At 45.7% G+C, this 25,048-nt stretch overlaps 1 protein-coding gene across 4 annotated transcripts in view; it reads left to right on the plus strand.

Moving 5' to 3' along the window:
- Positions 1 to 25,048, plus strand: part of LOC135513789 (serine/threonine-protein kinase TAO3-like) — a 164,010-nt gene that overhangs the window by 123,230 nt on the left and 15,732 nt on the right. For all 4 annotated transcript variants that reach the window (XM_064936719.1, XM_064936718.1, XM_064936720.1 and 1 more), the window contains 3 exons: positions 3,510 to 3,668; positions 6,892 to 7,086; positions 18,922 to 19,053. In XM_064936719.1, coding sequence (XP_064792791.1) covers positions 3,510 to 3,668; positions 6,892 to 7,086; positions 18,922 to 19,053 — 486 coding nt within the window. The remainder of the gene's footprint in view (positions 1 to 3,509; positions 3,669 to 6,891; positions 7,087 to 18,921; positions 19,054 to 25,048) is intronic.

Here is a 25,048-nt window from a genome sequence, read left to right on the forward strand (position 1 = left end):
GCAACCAAATAAATGGTTCACTGAGTTAAAGTAACAGACCTATCTCAACATCAACCGTTCAGAGGAGACTGCGTGAATCAGGCCTTCGTGGTTGAATTGCTGCATAGAAACCACAACTAAAGGACACCGATAAGAAGAAGAGACTTGCTTGGGCCAAGAAACACAAGCAATGGACATTAGACTGGTGAAAATCTGTCCTTTTGGGCCATATTTGAGATTTTTGGAGTAGGTAAATGGATCTCCGCATGTGTGGTTCCCACTATGAAGCATGGAGAAGGAGGTGTGATGGTGTGGGGTTGCTTTGCTGGTGACAGTCAGTGATTTTTTTTTAAATCTTCAAGGCACACTTAACCGATCATCACCGGTCCTCCACCAAATTCTCCCAGTGGGTGCAAGGCACTGTGGCTTGTCGGCCTCTCCAGGTTTTGCACCCACTGTAGTTTGAGACAGACGCCTCACAAGTCTTCAACTGGCAGCTTCATTAAATAGTACCCCCAAAACACCAATCTCAACGGTCCTCATGGACCCTGACCTCGAACTCAGGGGTCCCAAACTTTTTTGGCCCACGACCCCATTTTGATAGCTGAAAATTCTCGCCACCCCAACCATGTGAAAAACATTATGGAATTAACAGTCAATGTTATCTTGTTTATTTGGGGCTAAAACATTCTAACAGTATTTCTGATTGTATTTTCAACTCATCATCACATACTTTTAATGTGAGGCTATGACAGTCACTATCTCACTACCACTAATGAGATGGATGTTGTTGATGCAAGTCGCGTCAGAGCTCCTCAAAGTCTGGGCAGTCGACAGAGCGCACCTTAACTCTGCGGTCACATCCAACCTGGATGGATATGTAGTTTTAATGCAGACGAGAGTAGTGAATCCAGCTTCACATAGATATGAGCTGGTGAAGGTTACCATGCGTTTTATGGTGCTATAAGACACCTGGGAACTCTGAAAAATACAAGGTGGAAGCATGATGTCAGTGATCTTAAGGTCGGAAAGTCAGAACTCTAGAAAGAGGCCCAAGATTCAGATTTCCCAGTTGTCTTGAAAGCACTGACGTTGGAATTCTGAGATTTCAGAGTTCCCAGTTACTTTGAACGCAGCAGAGTGATCCCGACAGGGTATTTATTCCCTTTGAGTCATGAACCAAAACTCCTCTGTAGTGACCCGTGAATGTATTCAGTCACATAACGGCTCGATCAGCTGTTTAATTTTACTTACCGGCATGTCAACTGAGCCAGGGTCACAGTCAAACGAATTAGGAAGTAGGTCCCAAAGTTGCCCTTTCAGGTGTTGGAGGTGAGCAGTCATCACTCATGTGGGACACTTACTGATGCTGTTTTCTATTAGAAACATGCACAGGCGAGGGTAGGGGTCATGGCTCACTTTTAAAAGACTCTCTCCAATAAGAATTATATCATCTGAATCCACTGATTCAGTCACTCATCTGTGGAATGTTTTTGTATTTCCCCTGCAAGCTTGCATTCAGTTAATTCAGTTTACCAAATATGTATGTTACGTAGGCAAGGAGACACATTTTATTTTCATTACAAAGAAAGTCAGCCATGTCTGTTTTTATACATCCATTGTGAATGACAACAGTTATTCTCTCAATGTGAAAAATCTTTCCAACACTCCCCCTCGATAACTACCATGCCTCGGTATGGAATAGAGCATTGTCCTGCTCTGAACCCATATCTAAACGCAACATGCAACAGTTCATGTAAGGAAATCGGTCACAGGTACCTTGTGACCACCATTTGCCTCATGCAGCGCGACACATCTCCTTCACATAGAGTTGATCAGGCTGTTGATTGTGGCCTGTGGAATGTTGTCCCACTCCTCTTCAATGGCTGTGCGAAGTTGCTGGATATTGGCGGGAGCTGGAACACGCTGTCGTACACGTCGATCCAGACCAGCCCAAACATCAATGGGTGACATGTCTGTTGAGTATGCAGGCTATTGGACCATTTTCAGCTTCCAGGAATTGTGTACAAATCCTTGCGACATGGGGTCTTGCATTCATTGTCTGTAGCTTATGCCTGCCCATACCATAACCCCACCGCCACCATGGGACACTATTTACATTAGCAAACCACTCGCCAGCAAACCGCCACACACGCTGTCTGCCATTTGCCCGGTACAGTTGAAACCGGGATGCATCTATGAAGAGTTCACCTCTCCAGCCAGTGGCCATAAAAGGTGAGAATTTGCCCCCTGAAGTCTGTTACGACGCCGAACTGTAGTCAAGTCAAGACCCTGGTGAGGGCGACGAGCACGCAGATGAGCTTCCCTGAGAGAGTTTCTGACAGTTTGTGCAGAAATGATTTGGTTGTTTCATCAGCTGTCTGAGTGGCTGGTCTCCGACAATCCCAGAGGTGAACAAGCCGGATGTAGAGGTCCTGGGCAGGCGTGGTTACACGTGGTATGCTGTTGTGTAGCCGGTTGGACACCTTGCCAAATTCTCTAAAATTAATTTGGAGGCGGCTTATGGTAGAGAAATTAACATTACGTTTTCTTGCAAATGCTCTGGTGGACATTCCTGCAGTCAGCATGCCAATTGCACACTCCCTCAACATTTTGAGACGTCTGTGGCATTGTGTTGCTACAAAACTGCCCAATGTGCACCTGTGTGCCAAATGACTTAAATGTAAATGTAAATGTGTAATAATCATGGTTTTGCAACAGCTAATGGGGATCCTAATAAAATAACAAATGCTGTTTTGATCAGCTTCTTGATATGTCACACCTGTCAGGTGGATGGATTATCTTGGCAAATGAGAAATGCTCACTAACAAGGATGTAAGAAAATTTGTATACAGAATTTGAGAGAGACAAGCTTTTTGTGTGTGTGGAAAATTTCTGGCATCTTTTATTTCAACTCATGATATAGAAATGAGTGTATGTGCCTTTTGACTCTCCACATTGTTTTCCCCATACCAAATACAGCTGCTCGTATCTAAGTCTCTGCAATAGTGTGTGGTGTCATAGCGTAGCAGGCCTAGCCATTCACCATGGGAATGAGTCAAGTGCAACGGTTAAGTGCCACCTTTTCCCATGATCTAAGGGTGCTTTCTGGTTGAATTTCACCTTTTAGATTTGAATCATTTTCATTTACATTTGTAAGGTTAACCACATTAAAATGATTGATATACAAAGACGATATTGTAATATATATATATATATATATATATTTCCTTTATTTAACTAGGCAAGTCAATTAAGAACTAATTCTCATTTTCAATGACGGCCTAGGAACAGTGGGTTAACTGCCTGTTCAGGGGCAGAACGACAGATTTGTACCATGTCAGCTCGGGGGTTTGAACTTGCAATCTTCCGGTTACTAGTCCAACGCTCTAACTACTTGGCTACCCTGTTTTGATATTTTTTATTTTATTTTTAAAATCAGGATTTTGGAAATTCTCCCGCGACCCCATTTTCATATCAGGCGAACCACCCTAGTTTGCTCTAACCTGTAAACTTTCTTTTCTCCCCAGCATGACTTTGTACGTCTGGAGCGCCCCCCGCGGGTCCTCATGGATCTGATCCAGAGGACCAAGGACGCGGTGAGGGAGCTGGACAACCTGCAGTACCGTAAGATGAAGAAGATCCTATATCAGGAAAAACACATGGGGGAGAGCCAGGAGGAGGAGGAGGTGAGGATGGAAAGGGGGAGCCTGGAAGGGGAGAGCTGGGAAGGGGAGAGGATGGGAGGAGGGAGGAGGAGGTGAGGATGGAAGGGGAGAGGATGGAGAGCCGGGAGGTCAGGAGGGGAGGAAGGAGAGCTGGGAAGTGGAGCAGATGGGAGGAGGAGGAAGGGAGAGCCAGGAGGGGGAGAGGATGGGAGGAGGAGTAAGGGAGAGCCAGGAGGAGGAGAGGAAGGGAAGAGCTGGGAAGGGAGAGCCAGGAGGGGGAGAGGAAGGGGAGAGCTGGGAAGGGGAGAGGAAGGGAGAGCCAGGAGGGGGAGAGGAAGGGGAGAGCTGGGAAGGGGAGAGGATGGGAGGAGGAGGAAGGGAGAGCCGGGAGGAGGAGGAGGAAGGGAGAGCCAGGATGAGGAGGAAGAGTGGAGAAAGTACAATTGAAGTCAGAAGTTTACATACACCTTTGCCAAATGCATTTAAACTCAGTTTTTCACAATTCCTGCCTGAAATTTAATCCTAGTAAAAATTCTGTCTTAGGTCGGTTAGGATCACCACTTTATTTTAAGAATGTGAAATGTCAGAATAATAGTAGAGAGAATGATATATTTCAGCTTTTATTTCTTTCATCACATTCCCAATGGGTCAGTAGTTTTTCATTCACTCAATTAGTATTTGTTAGCATTGCCTTTAAATTGTTTAACTTGGGTCAAACGTTTTGGGTAGCATTCCACAAGCTTCCCATAATAAGTTGGGTGAATTTTGGCCTATTCCTCCTGACAGAGCTGGTGTAACTGAGTCAGGTTTGTAGGCCTCCTTACTTGCACACGCTTTTTCAGTTCTACCCACAAGTTTTCTATAGGGTTGAGGTCAGGGCTTTGTGATGGCCACTCCAATACCTTGACTGTGTTGTCCTTAAGCCATGTTGCCACAACTTTGGAAGTATGCTTGGGGTCATTGTCCATTTGGAAGACCCATTTGCAACCAAGATTTAACTTCCTGACTGATGTCTTGAGATGTTGCTTCAATTTTCCACATTATCTTCCTCCTTCATGATGCCATCTATTTTCTGAAGTGGACCAGTCCCTCCTGCAGCAAAAGCACCGCCACAACATGATGCTGCCACCCCCGTGCTTCACAGTTGGGATGGTGTTCTTCAGCTTGCAAGCCTCCCCCTTTTTCCTCCAAACGTAACAATGGTCATTATGGCCAAACAGTTCTATTTTTGTTTCATCAGACCAGAGGATATTTCTCCAAAAAGTATGATCTTTGTCCCCATGTGCAGTTGCAAACAGTAGTCTGGCTTTTTTTATGGTGGTTTTGGAGCAGTGGCTTCTTCCTTGCTGAGCGGCCTTTCAGGTTATGTCGATTTCGGACTTGTTTTACTGTAGATATAGATACTTTTGTACCTGTTAACTCCATCTTCACAAGGTCCTTTGCTGTTGTTCTGGGATTTATTTGCACTTTTCGCACCAAAGTACGTTCATCTCTAGAAGACAGAACGCGTCTCCTTCCTGAGCGGTGTGACGGCTGAGTGGTCCCATGGTGTTTATACTTGCGTACTATTGTTTGTACAGATGAACGTGGAACCTTCAGGCATTTGGAAATTGCTCCCAAGGATGAACCAGACTTGTGGAGGTCTACAATTTTTCTTTCTGAGGTCTTGGCTGATTTCTTTTGATTTTCCCATGATGTCAAGCAAAGAGGCACTGAGTTTGAAGGTAGGCCTTGAAATACATCCACAGGTACACCTCCAATTGACTCAATCAGAAGCTTCTAAAGCCATGATATAATTTTCTGGAATTTTCCAAGCTGTTTAAAGGCACAGTCAACTTAGTGTATGTAAACATCTGACCCACTGGAATTGTGATACAGTAAGTTATAAGTGAAATAATCTGTCTGTAAACAATTGTTGGAAAAATTACTTGTGTCATGCACAAAGTAGATGTCCTAACCGACTTGCCAAAACTATAGTTTGTTCACAATAAATTTGTGAAGTGGTTGAAAAATGAGTTTTAATGACTCCAACCTAAGTGTATGTAAACTTCCGACTTCAACTGTACATGGACTATTGAAACATGTCAGTAAGATGTGTTCCCAGAAACATTTGATGACATGAATATAGTATTAAAACAATGCATTGTGTGTCAGGGTGGATCAGCCTCTGGAGTCAACTCAACTCCTGTTATGGTCTGGCACAAATGGAATACTGTAGGTGTCCCGGAGGTCAACAAAAGATCGACATGAAGAAAACCGCTGTCCTCCTGTTCACCTGTCTTGAACTGGGGCGACGGAACAGTGATACAGAGCCCTGTCGTAATAGCCCTGCCTCTCAGTTCTCCAACCATTTTTTGGCCCTTACTTATTAAGCTTTTATAAATATATAGAAATGAACACATTTCTAGACATTCTGGTTTTGATTTCCCTGTGCTGGGGTCTCTCCTCACTGCCACACAGACATGTGGTTTTGATTTCCCTGTGATGGGGTCTCTCCTCACTGCCACCCAGATGTGTGGTTTTGATTTCCCTGTGATGGGGTCTCTCCTCACTGCCACCCAGATGTGTGGTTTCCCGTGCTGGGGTTTCCCTGTCACACAGATGGGGTCTCTCCTCACTGCCACCCAGATGTGTGGTTTTGATTTCCCTGTGATGGGGTCTCTTCTCACTGCCACACAGATGTGTGGTATTGATTTCCCTGTGATGGGGTCTCTCCTCACTGCCACACAGACGTGTGGTTTTGATTTCCCTGTGCTGGGGTCTCTCCTCACTGCCACACAGATGTGTGGTATTGATTTCCCTGTGCTGGGGTCTCTCCTCACTGCCACACAGATGTGTGGTATTGATTTCCCTGTGCTGGGGTCTCTCCTCACTGCCACACAGATGTGTGGTATTGATTTCCCTGTGCTGGGGTCTCTCCTCACTGCCACCCAGACATGTGGTTTTGTGCCACAAGCTCTGTTTTGTATGACACACTCAAACATGCTGATCCTGCTATGATGGACAGGACTGAAATCGATACTGTCTGTCCACGTGAAATGTCTATTTATGGGCTATTTAACATGACTTTGACTCTGTTGCACTCTGTATCGCAGGACATTATTTCTGCTGTATCAAGGTCACTCCAAGCCTAATGAGGCTATTTGTAAACCCATATTTACAGTTGAGGGGTGGGAAGGGGCAAGAGGTGTGTGTATTTCCCACAGTGTGTGTATATACTGATTTCCATCTCTCTCTCCTCCAGGACTGTGAGCAGGCCAGCTGTAAGATGAACAGCCTGGGCAGTAACCACTCCCTCCCCAGCACCTCAGTCAGTACAGGAAGCCAGAGCAGCAGCATCAACAGCATGCAGGAGGTCCTAGACGAGAGCTGCTCCGACATGACCATGATGCACCACGACTACGATAGCAGCTTAGAGTCCTCCACACAGTCCAAGAAGGTATTATTGACAGAGAGAGAGAAACACACACACGTACACACACCTAGAGAGAGAGAGAGAGAGAGATACACGCTAGCATACACGCACATTCACCAAGAAGTTGTTATTGACAGAGACAGACAAACACACATACACGCACACACACCAAGAAGGTAACACTGACAGAGTGAGAGAGCAGGAGAGAGACGGCCAGACAGCAGGAGAGACACACACACACACTATAAATCTAGCACGATCAGTGTCCCTCCAGCTAGTCATTCACTCCAACACTACCCACGTCCTCAAGAATGACGCAAACAAACATGAACACACACATCAAGAAGGTACTACTCATCTAGCCCCTCAATCTTTCTAGACCGTCACCCAGCCAACAACCACCTACACCAAACTTAAACCCACATCCTGAAGAATGACAGCTCTCAGGGATGTATACACAGGAGGGATAGCGATACACTCCAACCCTCACCCAAATAATGACACACAGGAGGGATAGCGATACACTCCAACCCTCACCCAAATAATGACACACAGGAGGGATAGCTATACACTCCAACCCTCACCCAAATAATGACACACAGGAGGGATAGCGATACACTCCAACCCTCACCCAAATAATGACACACAGGAGGGATAGCGATACACTCCAACCCTCACCCAAATAATGACACACAGGAGGGATAGCGATACACTCCAACCCTCACCCAAATAATGACACACAGGAGGGATAGCGATACACTCCAACCCTCACCCAAATAATGACACACAGGAGGGATAGCGATACACTCCAACCCTCACCCAAATAATGACACACAGGAGGGATAGCGATACACTCCAACCCTCACCCAAATAATGACACACAGGAGGGATAGCTATACACTCCAACCCTCACCCAAATAATGACACACAGGAGGGATAGCTATACACTCCAACCCTCACCCAAATAATGACACACAGGAGGGATAGCTATACACTCCAACCCCCCTCACCCAAATAATGACACACAGGAGGGATAGCGATACACTCCAACCCTCACCCAAATAATGACACACAGGAGGGATAGCTATACACTCCAACCCTCACCCAAATAATGACACACAGGAGGGATAGCGATACACTCCAACCCTCACCCAAATAATGACACACAGGAGGGATAGCGATACACTCCAACCCTCACCCAAATAATGACACACAGGAGGGATAGCGATACACTCCAACCCTCACCCAAATAATGACACACAGGAGGGATAGCGATACACTCCAACCCTCACCCAAATAATGACACACAGGAGGGATAGCGATACACTCCAACCCTCACCCAAATAATGACACACAGGAGGGATAGCGATACACTCCAACCCTCACCCAAATAATGACACACAGGAGGGATAGCGATACACTCCAACCCTCACCCAAATAATGACACACAGGAGGGATAGCGATACACTCCAACCCTGACCCAAATAATGACACACAGGAGGGATAGCTATACACTCCAACCCTCACCCAAATAATGACACACAGGAGGGATAGCGATACACTCCAACCCTCACCCAAATAATGACACACAGGAGGGATAGCGATACACTCCAACCCTCACCCAAATAATGACACACAGGAGGGATAGCGATACACTCCAACCCTGACCCAAATAATGACACACAGGAGGGATAGCTATACACTCCAACCCTCACCCAAATAATGACACACAGGAGGGATAGCTATACACTCCAACCCTCACCAAGCAGGAGAGAGACGGCCAGACAGCAGGAGAGACACACACACACTATAAAACTAGCACGATCAGTGTCCCTCCAGCTAGTCATTCACTCCAACACTACCCACGTCCTCAAGAATGACGCAAACAAACATGAACACACACATCAAGAAGGTACTACTCATCTAGCCCCTCAATCTTTCTAGACCGTCACCCAGCCAACAACCACCTACACCAAACTTAAACCCACATCCTGAAGAATGACAGCTCTCAGGGATGTATACACAGGAGGGATAGCGATACACTCCAACCCTCACCCAAATAATGACACACAGGAGGGATAGCGATACACTCCAACCCTCACCCAAATAATGACACACAGGAGGGATAGCGATACACTCCAACCCTCACCCAAATAATGACACACAGGAGGGATAGCTATACACTCCAACCCTCACCCAAATAATGACACACAGGAGGGATAGCGATACACTCCAACCCTCACCCAAATAATGACACACAGGAGGGATAGCGATACACTCCAACCCGCACCCAAATAATGACACACAGGAGGGATACACTCCAACCCTCACCCAAATAATGACACACAGGAGGGATAGCTATACACTCCAACCCTCACCCAAATAATGACACACAGGAGGGATAGCGATACACTCCAACCCTCACCCAAATAATGACACACAGGAGGGATAGCGATACAACCCTCACCCAAATAATGACACACAGGAGGGATAGCACCCAACCCTCACCCAAATAATGACACACAGGAGGGATAGCGATACACTCCAACCCTCACCCAAATAATGACACACAGGAGGGATAGCGATACACTCCAACCCTCACCCAAATAATGACACACAGGAGGGATAGCGATACACTCCAACCCTCACCCAAATAATGACACACAGGAGGGATAGCTATACACTCCAACCCTCACCCAAATAATGACACACAGGAGGGATAGCGATACACTCCAACCCTCACCCAAATAATGACACACAGGAGGGATAGCTATACACTCCAACCCTCACCCAAATAATGACACACAGGAGGGATAATACACTCCAACCCTGACCCAAATAATGACACAGGAGGGATAGCGATACACTCCAACCCTGACCCAAATAATGACACACAGGAGGGATAGCGATACACTCCAACCCTCACCCAAATAATGACACACAGGAGGGATAGCGATACACTCCAACCCTGACCCAAATAATGACACACAGGAGGGATAGCGATACACTCCAACCCTCACCCAAATAATGACACACAGGAGGGATAGCGATACACTCCAACCCTCACCCAAATAATGACACACAGGAGGGATAGCGATACACTCCAACCCTCACCCAAATAATGACACACAGGAGGGATAGCGATACACTCCAACCCTCACCCAAATAACACACAGGAGGGATGACACCCTCACCCAAATAATGACACACAGGAGGGATAGCGATACACTCCAACCCTCACCCAAATAATGACACACAGGAGGGATAGCGATACACTCCAACCCTCACCCAAATAATGACACACAGGAGGGATAGCGATACACTCCAACCCTCACCCAAATAATGACACACAGGAGGGATAGCGATACACTCCAACCCTGACCCAAATAATGACACACAGGAGGGATAGCGATACACCAAATAATGACACACAGGAGGGATAGCGATACACTCCAACCCTGACCCAAATAATGACACACAGGAGGGATAGCGATACACTCCAACCCTCACCCAAATAATGACACACAGGAGGGATAGCGATACACTCCAACCCTCACCCAAATAATGACACACAGGAGGGATAGCGATACACTCCAACCCTGACCCAAATAATGACACACAGGAGGGATAAGCGATACACTCCAACCCTCACCCAAATAATGACACACAGGAGGGATAGCGATACACTCCAACCCTCACCCAAATAATGACACACAGGAGGGATAGCGATACACTCCAACCCTCACCCAAATAATGACACACAGGAGGGATAGCGATACACTCCAACCCTCACCCAAATAATGACACACAGGAGGGATAGCGATACACTCCAACCCTCACCCAAATAATGACACACAGGAGGGATAGCGATACACTCCAACCCTCACCCAAATAATGACACACAGGAGGGATAGCGATACACTCCAACCCTCACCCAAATAATGACACACAGGAGGGATAGCGATACACTCCAACCCTCACCCAAATAATGACACACAGGAGGGATAGCGATACACTCCAACCCTCACCCAAATAATGACACACAGGAGGGATAGCGATACACTCCAACCCTCACCCAAATAATGACACACAGGAGGGATAGCGATACACTCCAACCCTCACCCAAATAATGACACACAGGAGGGATAGCGATACACTCCAACCCTCACCCAAATAATGACACACAGGAGGGATAGCGATACACTCCAACCCTCACCCAAATAATGACACACAGGAGGGATAGCGATACACTCCAACCCGCACCCAAATAATGACACACAGGAGGGATAGCGATACACTCCAACCCTCACCCAAATAATGACACACAGGAGGGATAGCGATACACTCCAACCCTCACCCAAATAATGACACACAGGAGGGATAGCGATACACTCCAACCCTCACCCAAATAATGACACACAGGAGGGATAGCGATACACTCCAACCCTCACCCAAATAATGACACACAGGAGGGATAGCGATACACCCTCACCCAACCACAGGAGGGATCACCCAAATAATGACACACAGGAGGGATAGCGATACACTCCAACCCTCACCCAAATAATGACACACAGGAGGGATAGCGATACACTCCAACCCTCACCCAAATAATGACACACAGGAGGGATAGCGATACACTCCAACCCTCACCCAAATAATGACACACAGGAGGGATAGCGATACACTCCAACCCACTCCAACCCTCACCCAAATAATGACACACAGGAGGGATAGCAAAACCCTCACCCAAATAATGACACACAGGAGGGATAGCGATACACTCCAACCCTCACCCAAATAATGACACACAGGAGGGATAGCGATACACTCCAACCCTCACCCAAATAATGACACACAGGAGGGATAGCGATACACTCCAACCCGCACCCAAATAATGACACACAGGAGGGATAGCGATACACTCCAACCCTCACCCAAATAATGACACACAGGAGGGATAGCGATACACTCCAACCCTGACCCAAATAATGACACACAGGAGGGATAGCGATACACTCCAACCCTCACCCAAATAATGACACACAGGAGGGATAGCGATACACTCCAACCCGCACCCAAATAATGACACACAGGAGGGATAGCGATACACTCCAACCCTCACCCAAATAATGACACACAGGAGGGATAGCGATACACTCCAACCCTCACCCAAATAATGACACACAGGAGGGATAGCGATACACTCCAACCCTCACCCAAATAATGACACACAGGAGGGATAGCGATACACTCCAACCCTCACCCAAATAATGACACACAGGAGGGATAGCGATACACTCCAACCCTGACCCAAATAATGACACACAGGAGGGATAGCGATACACTCCAACCCTGACCCAAATAATGACACACAGGAGGGATAGCGATACACTCCAACCCTGACCCAAATAATGACACACAGGAGGGATAGCTATACACTCCAACCCGCACCCAAATAATGACACACAGGAGGGATAGCGATACACTCCAACCCGCACCCAAATAATGACACACAGGAGGGATAGCGATACACTCCAACCCTCACCCAAATAATGACACACAGGAGGGATAGCGATACACTCCAACCCTCACCCAAATAATGACACACAGGAGGGGGATAGCGATACACTCCAACCCTCACCCAAATAATGACACACAGGAGGGATAGCGATACACTCCAACCCTGACCCAAATAATGACACACAGGAGGGATAGCTATACACTCCAACCCGCACCCAAATAATGACACACAGGAGGGATAGCGATACACTCCAACCCGCACCCAAATAATGACACACAGGAGGGATAGCGATACACTCCAACCCTCACCCAAATAATGACACACAGGAGGGATAGCGATACACTCCAACCCTGACCCAAATAATGACACACAGGAGGGATAGCGATACACTCCAACCCTCACCCAAATAATGACACACAGGAGGGATAGCGATACACTACAACCCTGACCCAAATAATGACACACAGGAGGGATAGCGATACACTCCAACCCTCACCCAAATAATGACACACAGGAGGGATAGCGATACACTCCAACCCTCACCCAAATAATGACACACAGGAGGGATAGCGATACACTCCAACCCTCACCCAAATAATGACACACAGGCGGGATAGCGATACACTCCAACCCTCACCCAAATAATGACACACAGCAGGGATAGCGATACACTCCAACCCTCACCCAAATAATGACACACAGGAGGGATAGCGATACACTCCAACCCTGACCCAAATAATGACACACAGGAGGGATAGCGATACACTCCAACCCTGACCCAAATAATGACACACAGGAGGGATAGCGATACACTCCAACCCTCACCCAAATAATGACACACAGGAGGGATAGCGATACACTCCAACCCTCACCCAAATAATGACACACAGGAGGATAGCGATACACTCCAACCCTCACCCAAATAATGACACACAGGAGGGATAGCGATACACTCCAACCCGCACCCAAATAATGACACACAGGAGGGATAGCGATACACTCCAACCCTCACCCAAATAATGACACACAGGAGGGATAGCGATACACTCCAACCCTGACCCAAATAATGACACACAGGAGGGATAGCGATACACTCCAACCCTCACCCAAATAATGACACACAGGAGGGATAGCGATACACTCCAACCCTCACCCAAATAATGACACACAGGAGGGATAAAGCGATACACAATACACAGAGCCAGAGATCATCACTCCATTTGAGAACACCCTCACCCAAATAATGACACACAGGAGGATAGCTGGACACACTCCAACCCTGACATTATTCAAATAATGACACACAGGAGGGATAGCTATCATCCAACCCTGACCCAAATAATTTTTACACACAAAGATAGCTATGTACACTCCAACCCGCACCCAAATAATGACACACAGGAGGGATTTAGCGATACACTCCAACCCTTGACATTATTCAAATAATGACACACAGGAGGGATGCTGTACACTCCAACCCTCACCCAAATAATGACACACAAGGGATTCTCGTACACTCCAATTCACCCAAATAATGAACACAGGAATAGCGATCAAACCCTCACCCAAATAATGCCAAAACCAGGAGGGACCTTCGAACTCAGCTAATGACACACAGGAGGGATACGATACCTCTCCTAACCCCACCCAAATAATGACACACAGGACGGATAGCGATACACTCCAACCCTCACCCAAATAATGACACACAGGAGGGATAGCGATACACTCCAGACCCTGAACCAAATAATGACACACAGGAGGGATAGCTAGCACTCCAACCTGACCCAAATAATGACAGACAGGAGGATAGCTCATACATGTCCAACCCTGACCCAAATAATGACACACAGGAGGGATAGTTGAAACTGGAGCCCAGCACCCAAATAACTGACACACAGGAGGGATAGTCATCATGTCACCCAAATAGTCCTGGAGGGATGGTCCTCCAGGGCTCACCCAAATAATGACACACAGGAGGGATGGCGACACTCAACCCTCACCCAAATAAGGACACACAGGGGGATAGGTCCTAGGGCTCAGGTCCTCCAAATAATGACACACAGGAGGGATAGCGATACACTCCAACCCTCACCCAAATAATGACACACAGGAGGGATAGGAGATACACTCCAGCACCCAAATAATGACACACAGGAGGGATAGGACAGGATACACTCCAACCCTCACCCAAATAATGACACACAGGAGGGATAGCGATACACTCCAACCCTCACCCAAATAATGACACAAACAGGAGGGATATAACCCCAACCCTTTGCCAAATAATGACACACAGGAGGGATATCTTCACTCCACCAACTTACCATCCTGAGACAAAGCTGGAGTATAGCCCGCAAAGATCTCCGCCACGGCACAACCCAAATAATGACCACACAGGAGGATGACCACATCAGTGAATCAACCCACCCAGGTAACGACCCACCAGGGACGGATGAGAGAGCCCTCCAAGCCAGTGACTCAGCCCCTGTAATGGGTTAGAGGCAGAGAATCCCAGTGGAAAGAGGGGAACCCCAGGCAAAGACAGCAAGGGTGGATAGCGATACACTCCAGAGCCTCACCCAAATAATGACACACAGGAGGCCAGACTACACTCCAATCATATGACCCAAACAATGAGACACACAAAAACCTTAAAGGTGAGTATTCATATAATCATACTATATTAACCTAACCAAACCCAACACCCTTCAATTAAAAACACTGATGCCATGGAAACCATCGAAATTCTTCCACAAAATGCTGCTCAGCTTGATTCCTGTAAAGATGATACACACACCAAATCACAGAGATAGAGATCATCACTCCATGAATCACACTTTGAGAACAAAGATGCCCTGACCTCTCTTCTTCTCTTCTCTCAGGAAGGCATTGACACACAGGCTGAGGGTTGATCTGGACACACTTCTGAATGCTTGACATTATTCAGAATTAATGAATAACCTTAGTGTCTTTGCTATCATTAACTGAAGACGTAGAGCGTCTGCTAAAGTGACAAAAATGTTATGTTATGTTAGTTTTTATCAAAAGATTCTCTGTAATTTTATTACGCGATTAAACTGATGAATCATGTAACTGTAATTAACGAGGAAGTCGGGGCACCAAGGAAAATATTCAGATTACAAAGTTCTAATATAAATTTTGACATTTTGATTAACAAATTCTTCTTTACCTCACGTTAGTCTCATTCCAAACGTCGTGAATTGTTGGTTATCTGCACAAACCTAGTCTTCACTATGAGTCATCCATACATCAATTGTCTTAAATCATTTATTTATTAACTAACTAAACAATCACAGAAGTGCACACACAAACAAAACAAAGTAAATATGGTTACAAGAAATGATAGGGGAATGTGCCCTAGTGGGCTAAACCGGCATGGCGGCTTGTTAGACAAAAGGGAAGTGGGGGTCGACTGAGAAGTCACTACAGAGTTGATAATTATAACAATTGAAATGCTAATCCTTTGCACATGAACGTTCACTCATTTGGGAACAATTGCAATCAACATATATATTTACGCTCAGCGTGTCGTCGGGGTCTCTGTTGAAAAGTTAGTTTCTGTTGGAGAGTTTGTCCGTCCTCTCTGCCGTGGTTAGAATGAATAGTTCAGAGTGACATTCATTCATGTCGTTATAGAATGAATGTTTCGGCGGTTGTCGGTCTTCGTGTTCAATGATACCGAATTCCTAGCTGCAGACTAGCAATTAATATCAAAGACTTGTTCTTATTCTGTCGGTATCAATAGTCTAAGAGTTTAACGGGGCGGCAGGGTAGCTTAGTGGTTAGAGCGTTGGACTAGTAACCAGAAGGTTGCAAGTTCAAACCCCCGAGCTGACAAGGTACAAATCTGTCGTTCTGCCCCTGAACAGGCAGTTAACCCACTGTTCCTAGGCCGTCATTGAAAATAAGAATTTGTTCTTAACTGACTTGCCTGGTTAAATAAAGGTAAAATAAAAAAAGTAAAAAATAAAATTAACCACGTGAGATGGTTAAAAAATTCAGTCTGGCCTGGAACCTTTGTCCTCTCGTAATTGAGAGAAACATGGTCTGATGAGAAATTCTCAAAGTGGGGGTTTTATTCGGGAGAGCAGAAAAGGGCCTGTCCCAGGATTCCCGACCATAACTGTGCTCATGGGAGGTTCTCTGATTTAGTTCAACTCCAAAGGGAATTTAAGTTTCCTTCATTAAACAGTCCAAAATCACATTACACAATTTTACAAACAGTATCATCCTCACTCATTCTTCTTATACAACAATTATATGATGCTATTATATAAACAGCGTTATGGTAATGTGGCCCTATGCTCCCCTGAGTTTCACAAAATTGTACCAAATGGACCAGTTTGTAGTTGGATTCTTCACCGATATTTTATACCTTCTCCAGAACATAAATGTTGTTCGGACCTCAAGTTCTGTGAGGTGGAAGAAATTCCTTGATTCTCTATGAATATTCACTCTGTTTCTATACTGTGGCCATGAGGAGATAATCTCCTCCAGGAATTTATGACCTCTCTCTGACCACAGCAGCCTGGGTGTAGGAGACAGGGAGAAGGGGATGGGGCTTGCTGTACCCAAAGAGGGCAACGTCATGACACCTGCATGTCTCAGGCATCACAGCACACACAGGCATACACTTCAAACTAGCAGATTATGAGATGTTTGTTTCCTCCTCTTCAGCCACGTCTTTCCAGGTCTTTATCGTTTAGTTAACTGTTATTAACGATGGGTGTGTGGGTTGCTGATATGTCACAAGGCCAGAATGGGTGTATAGGAACAAGAGAAGGTGGCATGTTGTCTGTCTATAGATTCACACTGATAAAGAGGTCCTTTTCCTACATGTACTGCGCCTTCGGAAAGTATTCACACCCCTTTACTCTTTCCACGTTTTGTTGTTTTACAAAGTGGGATTAAAATAGATTTAATTGTCATTTTTTGTCAACGATCTACACAAAATACTCAAGTGAAAGTGGAAGAAAAAAATGTACATTTGTAAAATAAAACACAAATATACAGTATCTTGATTAGATAAGTTAATACATGTCAGAATCACCTTTGAGTCTTTCTGGGTAAGTCTCTAAGATACTTTTTTTTTGTCCTGCTGAAAGGTGAATTAATCTCCTAGTGTCTGGTGGAAATCAGACTGAACCAGGTTTTCCTTTAGGATTTTGCCTGTGGTTAGCTCTATTCTGTTTATTTTTTTGTCCTGAAAAACTCCCCAGTCCTTAATGATTACAAGCATACCCATGCCGCCACTATGAAAATATTGTGTCTTTTACAGTAATATATTGTATTACTGTATTGGATTTGCCCCAAACACTTTGTATTCAAGACAAAAAGTAATTTGCTTTGACACATTTTTTGCAGCATTACTTTAGTGGCTTGTTGCATGTTTTGGAATATTTTTATTCTGTGCAGGCCGGAGGGGATGGCTGCCGTTTCATGGGCTCCTAACCAACTGTATTTTTTGTTTTTTCACATTGTTTGTAAATTGCCTCTACCATCCATTCTATTGGCCAACGTGAAATCACTGGAAAATAAACTGGATGATCTCCGTTCGAGACTATCCTACCAACGGGACATTAAAAACTAATATATTGTGTTTCACCGAGTCGTGGCTGAATGACGACACAGATAATATACAGTTGGCTGGGTTTTCTGTGCATCGGCAGGACAGAACAGTTAACTCTGACAAGACAAGGGGTGGGGGTGTGTTTATTTGTCAATAACAGCTGTTGCGCCATGTCTAATATTAAAGATATTGCTATATCTATAATATTAAATGTATTGCTCGCCTGAGGTAGAGTACCTCATGATAAGCTAAATGATGATAAATCATGAATATTTTAAAAAGAAGATTTTATTATTTTCCAAATAAATCTTATATTTCCATGGAAATACATGGGTAGGCATAAGAAAGACCACAACAAATACATTTAATCTGTTTTAAATTCAGGCTGTAACACAACAAAATGTGTAAAATGAATAATTTCTAAAGGCACTGTAACTGGTCAACCGGTCATGAACGTTCAAAAAGTATGTAGGTTTTATACACACTCCAATTTGATAGTCTAACCATCTAACGTTGGCTTGAGTTCAGTACAAAACTGTTCACTACCGACCAGTGGAACTACAGAACTATGAGAGAACAACCACCATACCTATCCTCTCCACCAGACGCCCTATATTAAGAATCATTTGGCTACGAATAATGCAACGTTCAATTATATCAACGACAGTTACATTTAGGTTTTGAAGTTACAGGCCATGTAATTCAACATTTCTCCTGTCTGTCTCTCGCTCTCGCTCCTCAGGACCACAGGTATAACTGGGATAATGGTCTGAAACCTGACCTCAGGCCGGAGCTGATGCCATTATCCTCTGACATGAGCCAGGCACACAACTACCGCCACAACAACTTCTCCACCATCAAATCAGCATCACTTGTAAGGGTCAACACCCCTTTATCTCTCTATCTTAATTTATCTCTCCTTTCTCTCTACTATACATCATCTAATCAGCATCACTGGAAAGGGTTACCATCATAGGTCACTCTCCCTGGGTGATACCAAGTCTCCATCATACTCTGTCCATCTTTACCTCTCCTCTTTCCTTTGTGTCTCACACGCTGTCTCTCTCTAGCTTCCTCTTTCCTTTGTGTCTCACACGCTGTCTCTCTCTAGCTTCCTCTTTCCTTTGTGTCTCACACGCTGTCTCTCTCTAGCTTCCTCTTTCCTTTGTGTCTCACACTCTGTCTCTCTCTAGCTTCCTCTTTCCTTTGTGTCTCACACGCTGTCTCTCTCTAGCTTCCTCTTTCCTTTGTGTCTCACATGCTGTCTCTCTCTAGCTTCCTCTTTCCTTTTGTATTCTTTCTTTTGCTCCCACTCTATTCTTTCTTTCCCTCGCTCCCTCCCTCTCTGTGTCCTTCCACTCACTCAACCCCTTTGTGTTCTCCCGGTCCTTCACTCTGCTTCCGCTCCTCTTCACCTCTCTCTCCTTCTCTCCCTCGCTCATATTCTCTCCTGTACTTTTCCCCTCGCTAATATATCACTCTCTAGGTGTTCCCGAGTGGTGCAGCGGTCTAAAGCACTACACCTCAGTGCAAGAAGCGACACTACAGTCCCTGGTTCGAATCCAGGCTGAGTCACATCCGGCAGTGATTGGCAGTCCCATAGGGCGGCGCACAATTGGCAAGGTGTCGTCCGGGTTTGGCCGTGGTATAAGAATTAGTTCTTAACTGACTTGCCTAGTTAAATAAATCAAAATAAATACTCAGACCCCCTCTGTCTTAAGTCTGGAGGGGTGCAGTGTGGAGTGAGATTACCCTCCCTGCCTCTCTCTCTCGCTCTTTCTTTCTCCATGTATGTTGTCATGGATACAAGGCTCCAGTAAGCAGTCAGTCAGTCGCAATGGTCTGTCTGTCTCCTCCCACTGGATTCAATGGTGTCTATGGTCTGTCTGTCCTCCCACTGGATTCAATGGTGTCTTTGGTCTGTCTGTCTCCTCCCACTGGATTCAATGGTGTCTATGGTCTGTCTGTCCTCCCACTGGATTCAATGGTGTCTATGGTCTGTCTGTCCTCCCACTGGATTCAATGGTGTCTTTGGTCTGTCTTCCCACTGGTTTTAAGCCCTGGACTGGCAATGTCCTTTACATGCCATGTGTTAGGCTAGATTTACTGACTGGGGTGTACTGTGTTCTGGTTCTGGACACTTGGTTTACTGGATACTTGGTTCTGACTGCCATAGGTAGTGTTTATTTGATATTTTAGAAATAGTGTGAAATCAGCGCTCTGACTGTTAATCAAATGAATTGGTTAAGTGAATTGGTTGTTGTTTTATGAGGCAGGGTATTGTGGTGTTGATTCCCATTGCGGTAGGTATAAGTTGCATTCAGACAGCGTGGAGTCTGTTGCTGCTGCAATGAGTCGATGACATCATCGCTTTCTGCCGCCGTGAGGCGGGCACATGTCCCCTGATGGACCTGGCACTGCTCACTCAGACTGGAAAGAACAGGTAGACAATGGGGGGGAGATGACAATGTGTAGGGGGAGATGACAATGTAGTGGGGGAGATGACAATGTAGGGGGTGACAATGTGGACAATGGGGGGAGTGGGAGATGACAATGTAGGGGGAGGGGAATGACAATGTAGAGGGGAGGGGGAGATGACAATGTAGGGGGAGTGACAATGTAGAGGGGATGACAATGTAGGGGGGAATGACAATGTAGGGGGGGGGAGATGACAATGGTGACAATGTAGGGGGGTGACAATGTGGAGGGTGGGAGATGACAATGTAGGGGGAGGGGAATGACAATGTAGAGGGAGGGGGAGATGGCAATGTAGAGGGGGAAATGACAATGTAGGGGGGAGGTGACAATGTAGAGGGGAGATGACAATGTAGGGGGGTGACAATGTGGGGGGGGGAGATGACAATGTAGGGAGAGATGACAATGTAGGGGGGGGTGACAATGTAGAGGGGTGGGAGATGACAATGTAGGGGGGGTGTAGACAATGTAGAGGGGGTGACAATGTAGAGGGAGGGAGAAAATAAATGGGATGGACAGAGAGGAGAAAAACATACACACAATGGATGGAGTGAGACTAAAGGAAAAGAACGTCAGAGAATAGACAGATTAACAAACAGACAGACAGATGGACAAGAGAGCCAGTCAAGTAGGCCGAGAGGAATAATAATGAAGTACAGAGAAGGAGAGGAATGTGACTGAAGGAGAGAGAGGAGAGGAATGTGACTGAAGGAGAGAGAGAGGAGAGGAATGTGACTGAAGGAGGGGAATGTGACTGAAGGAGAGGAATGTGACTGAAGGAGAGGAATGTGACTGAAGGAGAGGAATGTGACTGGAGGAGAGGAATGTGACTGGAGGAGAGGAATGTGACTGAAGGAGAGGAATGTGACTGAAGGAGAGGAATGAGGAGAGGAATGTGACTGAAGGAGAGGAATGTGACAGAAGGAGAGGAATGTGACTGAAGGAGAGGAATGACTGAAGGAGAGAGTGACTGAAGGAGAGGAATGTGACTGAAGGAGGGAGAAGGAGAGGAATGTGACTGAAGGAGAGGAGAGGAGAGGAATGTGACTGAAGGAGGGAGAAGGAGAGGAATGTGACTGAGAGGAGGAGAGGAATGTGACTGAAGGAGAGGAATGGAGAAGGAGAGGAATATGACTGAAGGAGGGAGAAGGAGGAGGGAATGTGACTGAAGGAGAGGATTGTGACTGAAGGAGGGAGAAGGAGAGGAATGTGACTGAAGGAGAGAGAAGGAGAGGAATGTGACTGAAGCAGAGAGAAGGAGAGGAATGTGACTGAAGGAGAGGAATGTGAGAAGGAGAGGAATGTGACTGAAGGAGAGAGAAGGAGAGGAATGTTACTGAAGGAGAGGAGAGAAGGAGAGGAATGTGACTGAAGGAGAGGAATGTGACTGAAGGAAGAGAGGAATGTGACTGAAGGAGAGAATGTGACTGAAGGAGAGGAATGTGACTGAAGGAGAGGAATGTGACAGAAGGAGAGGAATGTGACTGAAGGAGAGGAGAGGAGAAGGAGAGGAATGTGACTGAAGGAGAGGAATGTGACTGAAGGAGAGGAATGTGACTGGAGGAGAGAGAATGAGGAGAGGAATGTGACTGAAGGAGAGGAATGAGAAGGAGAGGAATGTGACTGAAGGAGAGGAATGTGACTGGAGGAGAGGAATGTGACTGAAGGAGAGGAATGTGACTGAAGGAGAGATGTGAAGGAGAGGAATGTGACTGAAGGAGAGGAATGTGACTGAAGGAGAGGAATGTGACTGGAGGAGAGGAATGTGAGAGGAGGAGAGGAATGTGACTGAAGGAGAGAGAAGGAGAGGAATGTGACTGAAGGAGAGAAGAATGTGACAGAAGTGAGAGGAATGTGACAGAAGGAGAGGAATGTGACTGAAGGAGAGAGAGAAGTAGAGGAATGTGACTGAAGGAGAGGAATGTGACTGAAGGAGAGGAATGTGACTGAAGGAGAGGAATGTGACTGGAGGAGAGAGAAGGAGAGGAATGTGACTGAAGGAGAGAGAGGAGAGGAATGTGACTGAAGGAGAGGAATGTGACTGAAGGAGGAGAGGAATGTGACTGAAGGAGAGGAATGTGACTGAAGGAGAGATAGAAGGAGAGGAATGTGACAGAAGGAGAGGAATGTGACTGAAGGAGAGGAATGTGACTGAAGGAAGGAATGTGACTGGAAGGTGACTGAAGGAGTGGAATGTGACTGAAGGAGGGAATGTGACTGAAGGAGTGGAATGTGACTGAAGGAAGAAGAATGGAATGTGACTGAAGGAGTGGAATGTGACTGAAGGAGAGGAATGTGACTGAAGGAGAGAGAAGAATGTGACTGAAGGAGAGGAATGTGACTGAAGGAGAGGAATGTGACTGAAGGAGAGGAATGTGACTGAAGGAGAGGAATGTGACTGGAGGAGAGGAATGTGACAGAAGGGAGAGGAATGTGACTGAAGGAGGGAGAAGGAGAGGAATGTGACTGAAGGAGAGGATTGTGACAGAAGGAGAGGAATGTGACTGGGAGGGAGAAGGAGAGGAATGTGACTGAAGGAGAGGATTGTGACAGAAGGAGAGGAATGTGACTGAAGGAGGGAGAAGGAGAGGAATGTGACTGAAGGAGAGAGAGCGGGAGAGAAGAAAGGTGCACTATGTCTGATCTCACTGAATGAAGTGTTAGATATCAGTTAAGAGGAAAGAGGAGAAAGCGAAGAGAGGGATGGTGTGCCTCATCTGGAGGAGAGGGATGAATGGGGTTAATACAGGTCAGCCTGACTGGGAGAGGGACAGAGGGGTACAAAACAGTTAACACTTCTATGTCCTTCTGAGATATGTAGCTTTTGTTTTAGTCCACATACAGTACCAGTCAAAAGTTTGGACACACTTACTCATTCCAGGGTTTTTCTTTATTTTTTCTATTTTCTACATTGTAGAATAATAGTGAAGACATCAAAACTATGAAATAACACATGGAATAATGTAGTAGCCAAAAAAGTGTTTAAAAATAATAGTAGCTTAAATAGCCTTTGCCTTGATGACAATTGTCAACTAAACAAATCACCTGGGATGCTTTCCTCAGTCTTGAATGAGTTCAAATGAAATCTTGGCCTTTGACTGGAGGAGAGGAATGCAGTCAAGGACTCATCCCCCATCTCAAGGAGAGGAATGTGACTGGAGGAGAGGAATTGGGTTGAGGTCGGGTGATTGACTGGAGGCCAGGTCATATGATGCCTGATCCTTTTGATGCCCTTGTTAAATCTGCCAATCAGTGTGATGAAGGGGAGAAGACAGGAAAAGGAGAGGAATGTGATAAGGATTTTTGAAGACTTGAGACAACAGACATGGAGTTTGTACTGTGTGCCATTCAAAGGGTGAATGGCAAGACAAAAGATTTAAGTGCCTTTGAAGGAGGGTGATTAGGCTCACCAGTTGTCAAGGAACTGCAATGCTGTTGGGTTTTTGTGACCCTCAAGGAGTTGGACTTGGAGAGGAATGTGACAGAAGGAGAGGAATGTGATTCAAGAATGGTTTACCAAAAAGGAATCCAGCCAAATTGACTGAAGTCAACATGGGCCTCATCCCTGTTGAAGGAGAGGAATGTGACAGAAGGAGAGGAATATCTTGACTGAAGTCCTAACAAATGTGCTATGCTTTGCTCAATATTATGTTTCTAATGTTTTATAAGGAGAGTGTGCTCCATGTTGAACATAAATAATACTTTTATTCAAAACACACATCTTTCTCCCTGAAGGAGAGGATGATCCTAGGTCATTGGCTCTCACTGAAGTACTTACCTGAGGAAAGCGAAAGGTCAACTAAACAAATCAAAAATGTCCTCAAAATCAAATAAATCTTAACCTTTGACCTAGAAGTGTTCCCCCCTGGATCGTATTTCCCTTCTTTGAGCCCAGCCTGTGAATGGCGATCACATGACGTGACTTGGCCTGTGATGGCAGCAAGGTGAAAGCAAGTGATTAGGATTGTCCCTGCATCACAGTGGAGGTATTGATTCAGATAGTTTAGGAGGGAATCCCTCACATACAGTTGCTCAAAAGTTTGGACCTTTCTCTACTTATCTTTCTCTTGTAGAATAATAGTTGCTCCCCTTTCTCTAACTTATCTTTCTCTTCCTATTGCTCCCCTTTCTCTACTTATCTTTCTCTCCCTATTGCTCCCCTTTCTCTACTTATCTTTCTCTCCCTATTGCTCCCTTTCTCTACTTATCTTTCTCTCCCTATTGCTCCCCTCTACTTATCTTTCTCTCCCTATTGCTCCCCTTTCTCTACTTATCTTTCTCTCCCTATTGCTCCCCTTTCTCTACTTATCTTTCTCTCCCTATTGCTCCCCTTTCTCTACTTATCTTTCTCTCCCTATTGCTCCCCTTTCTCTACTTATCTTTCTCTCCCTATT

This window comes from Oncorhynchus masou, chromosome 25 (genome assembly GCF_036934945.1).
Source record: "Oncorhynchus masou masou isolate Uvic2021 chromosome 25, UVic_Omas_1.1, whole genome shotgun sequence".
Classification (NCBI taxonomy): domain Eukaryota; kingdom Metazoa; phylum Chordata; class Actinopteri; order Salmoniformes; family Salmonidae; genus Oncorhynchus; species Oncorhynchus masou.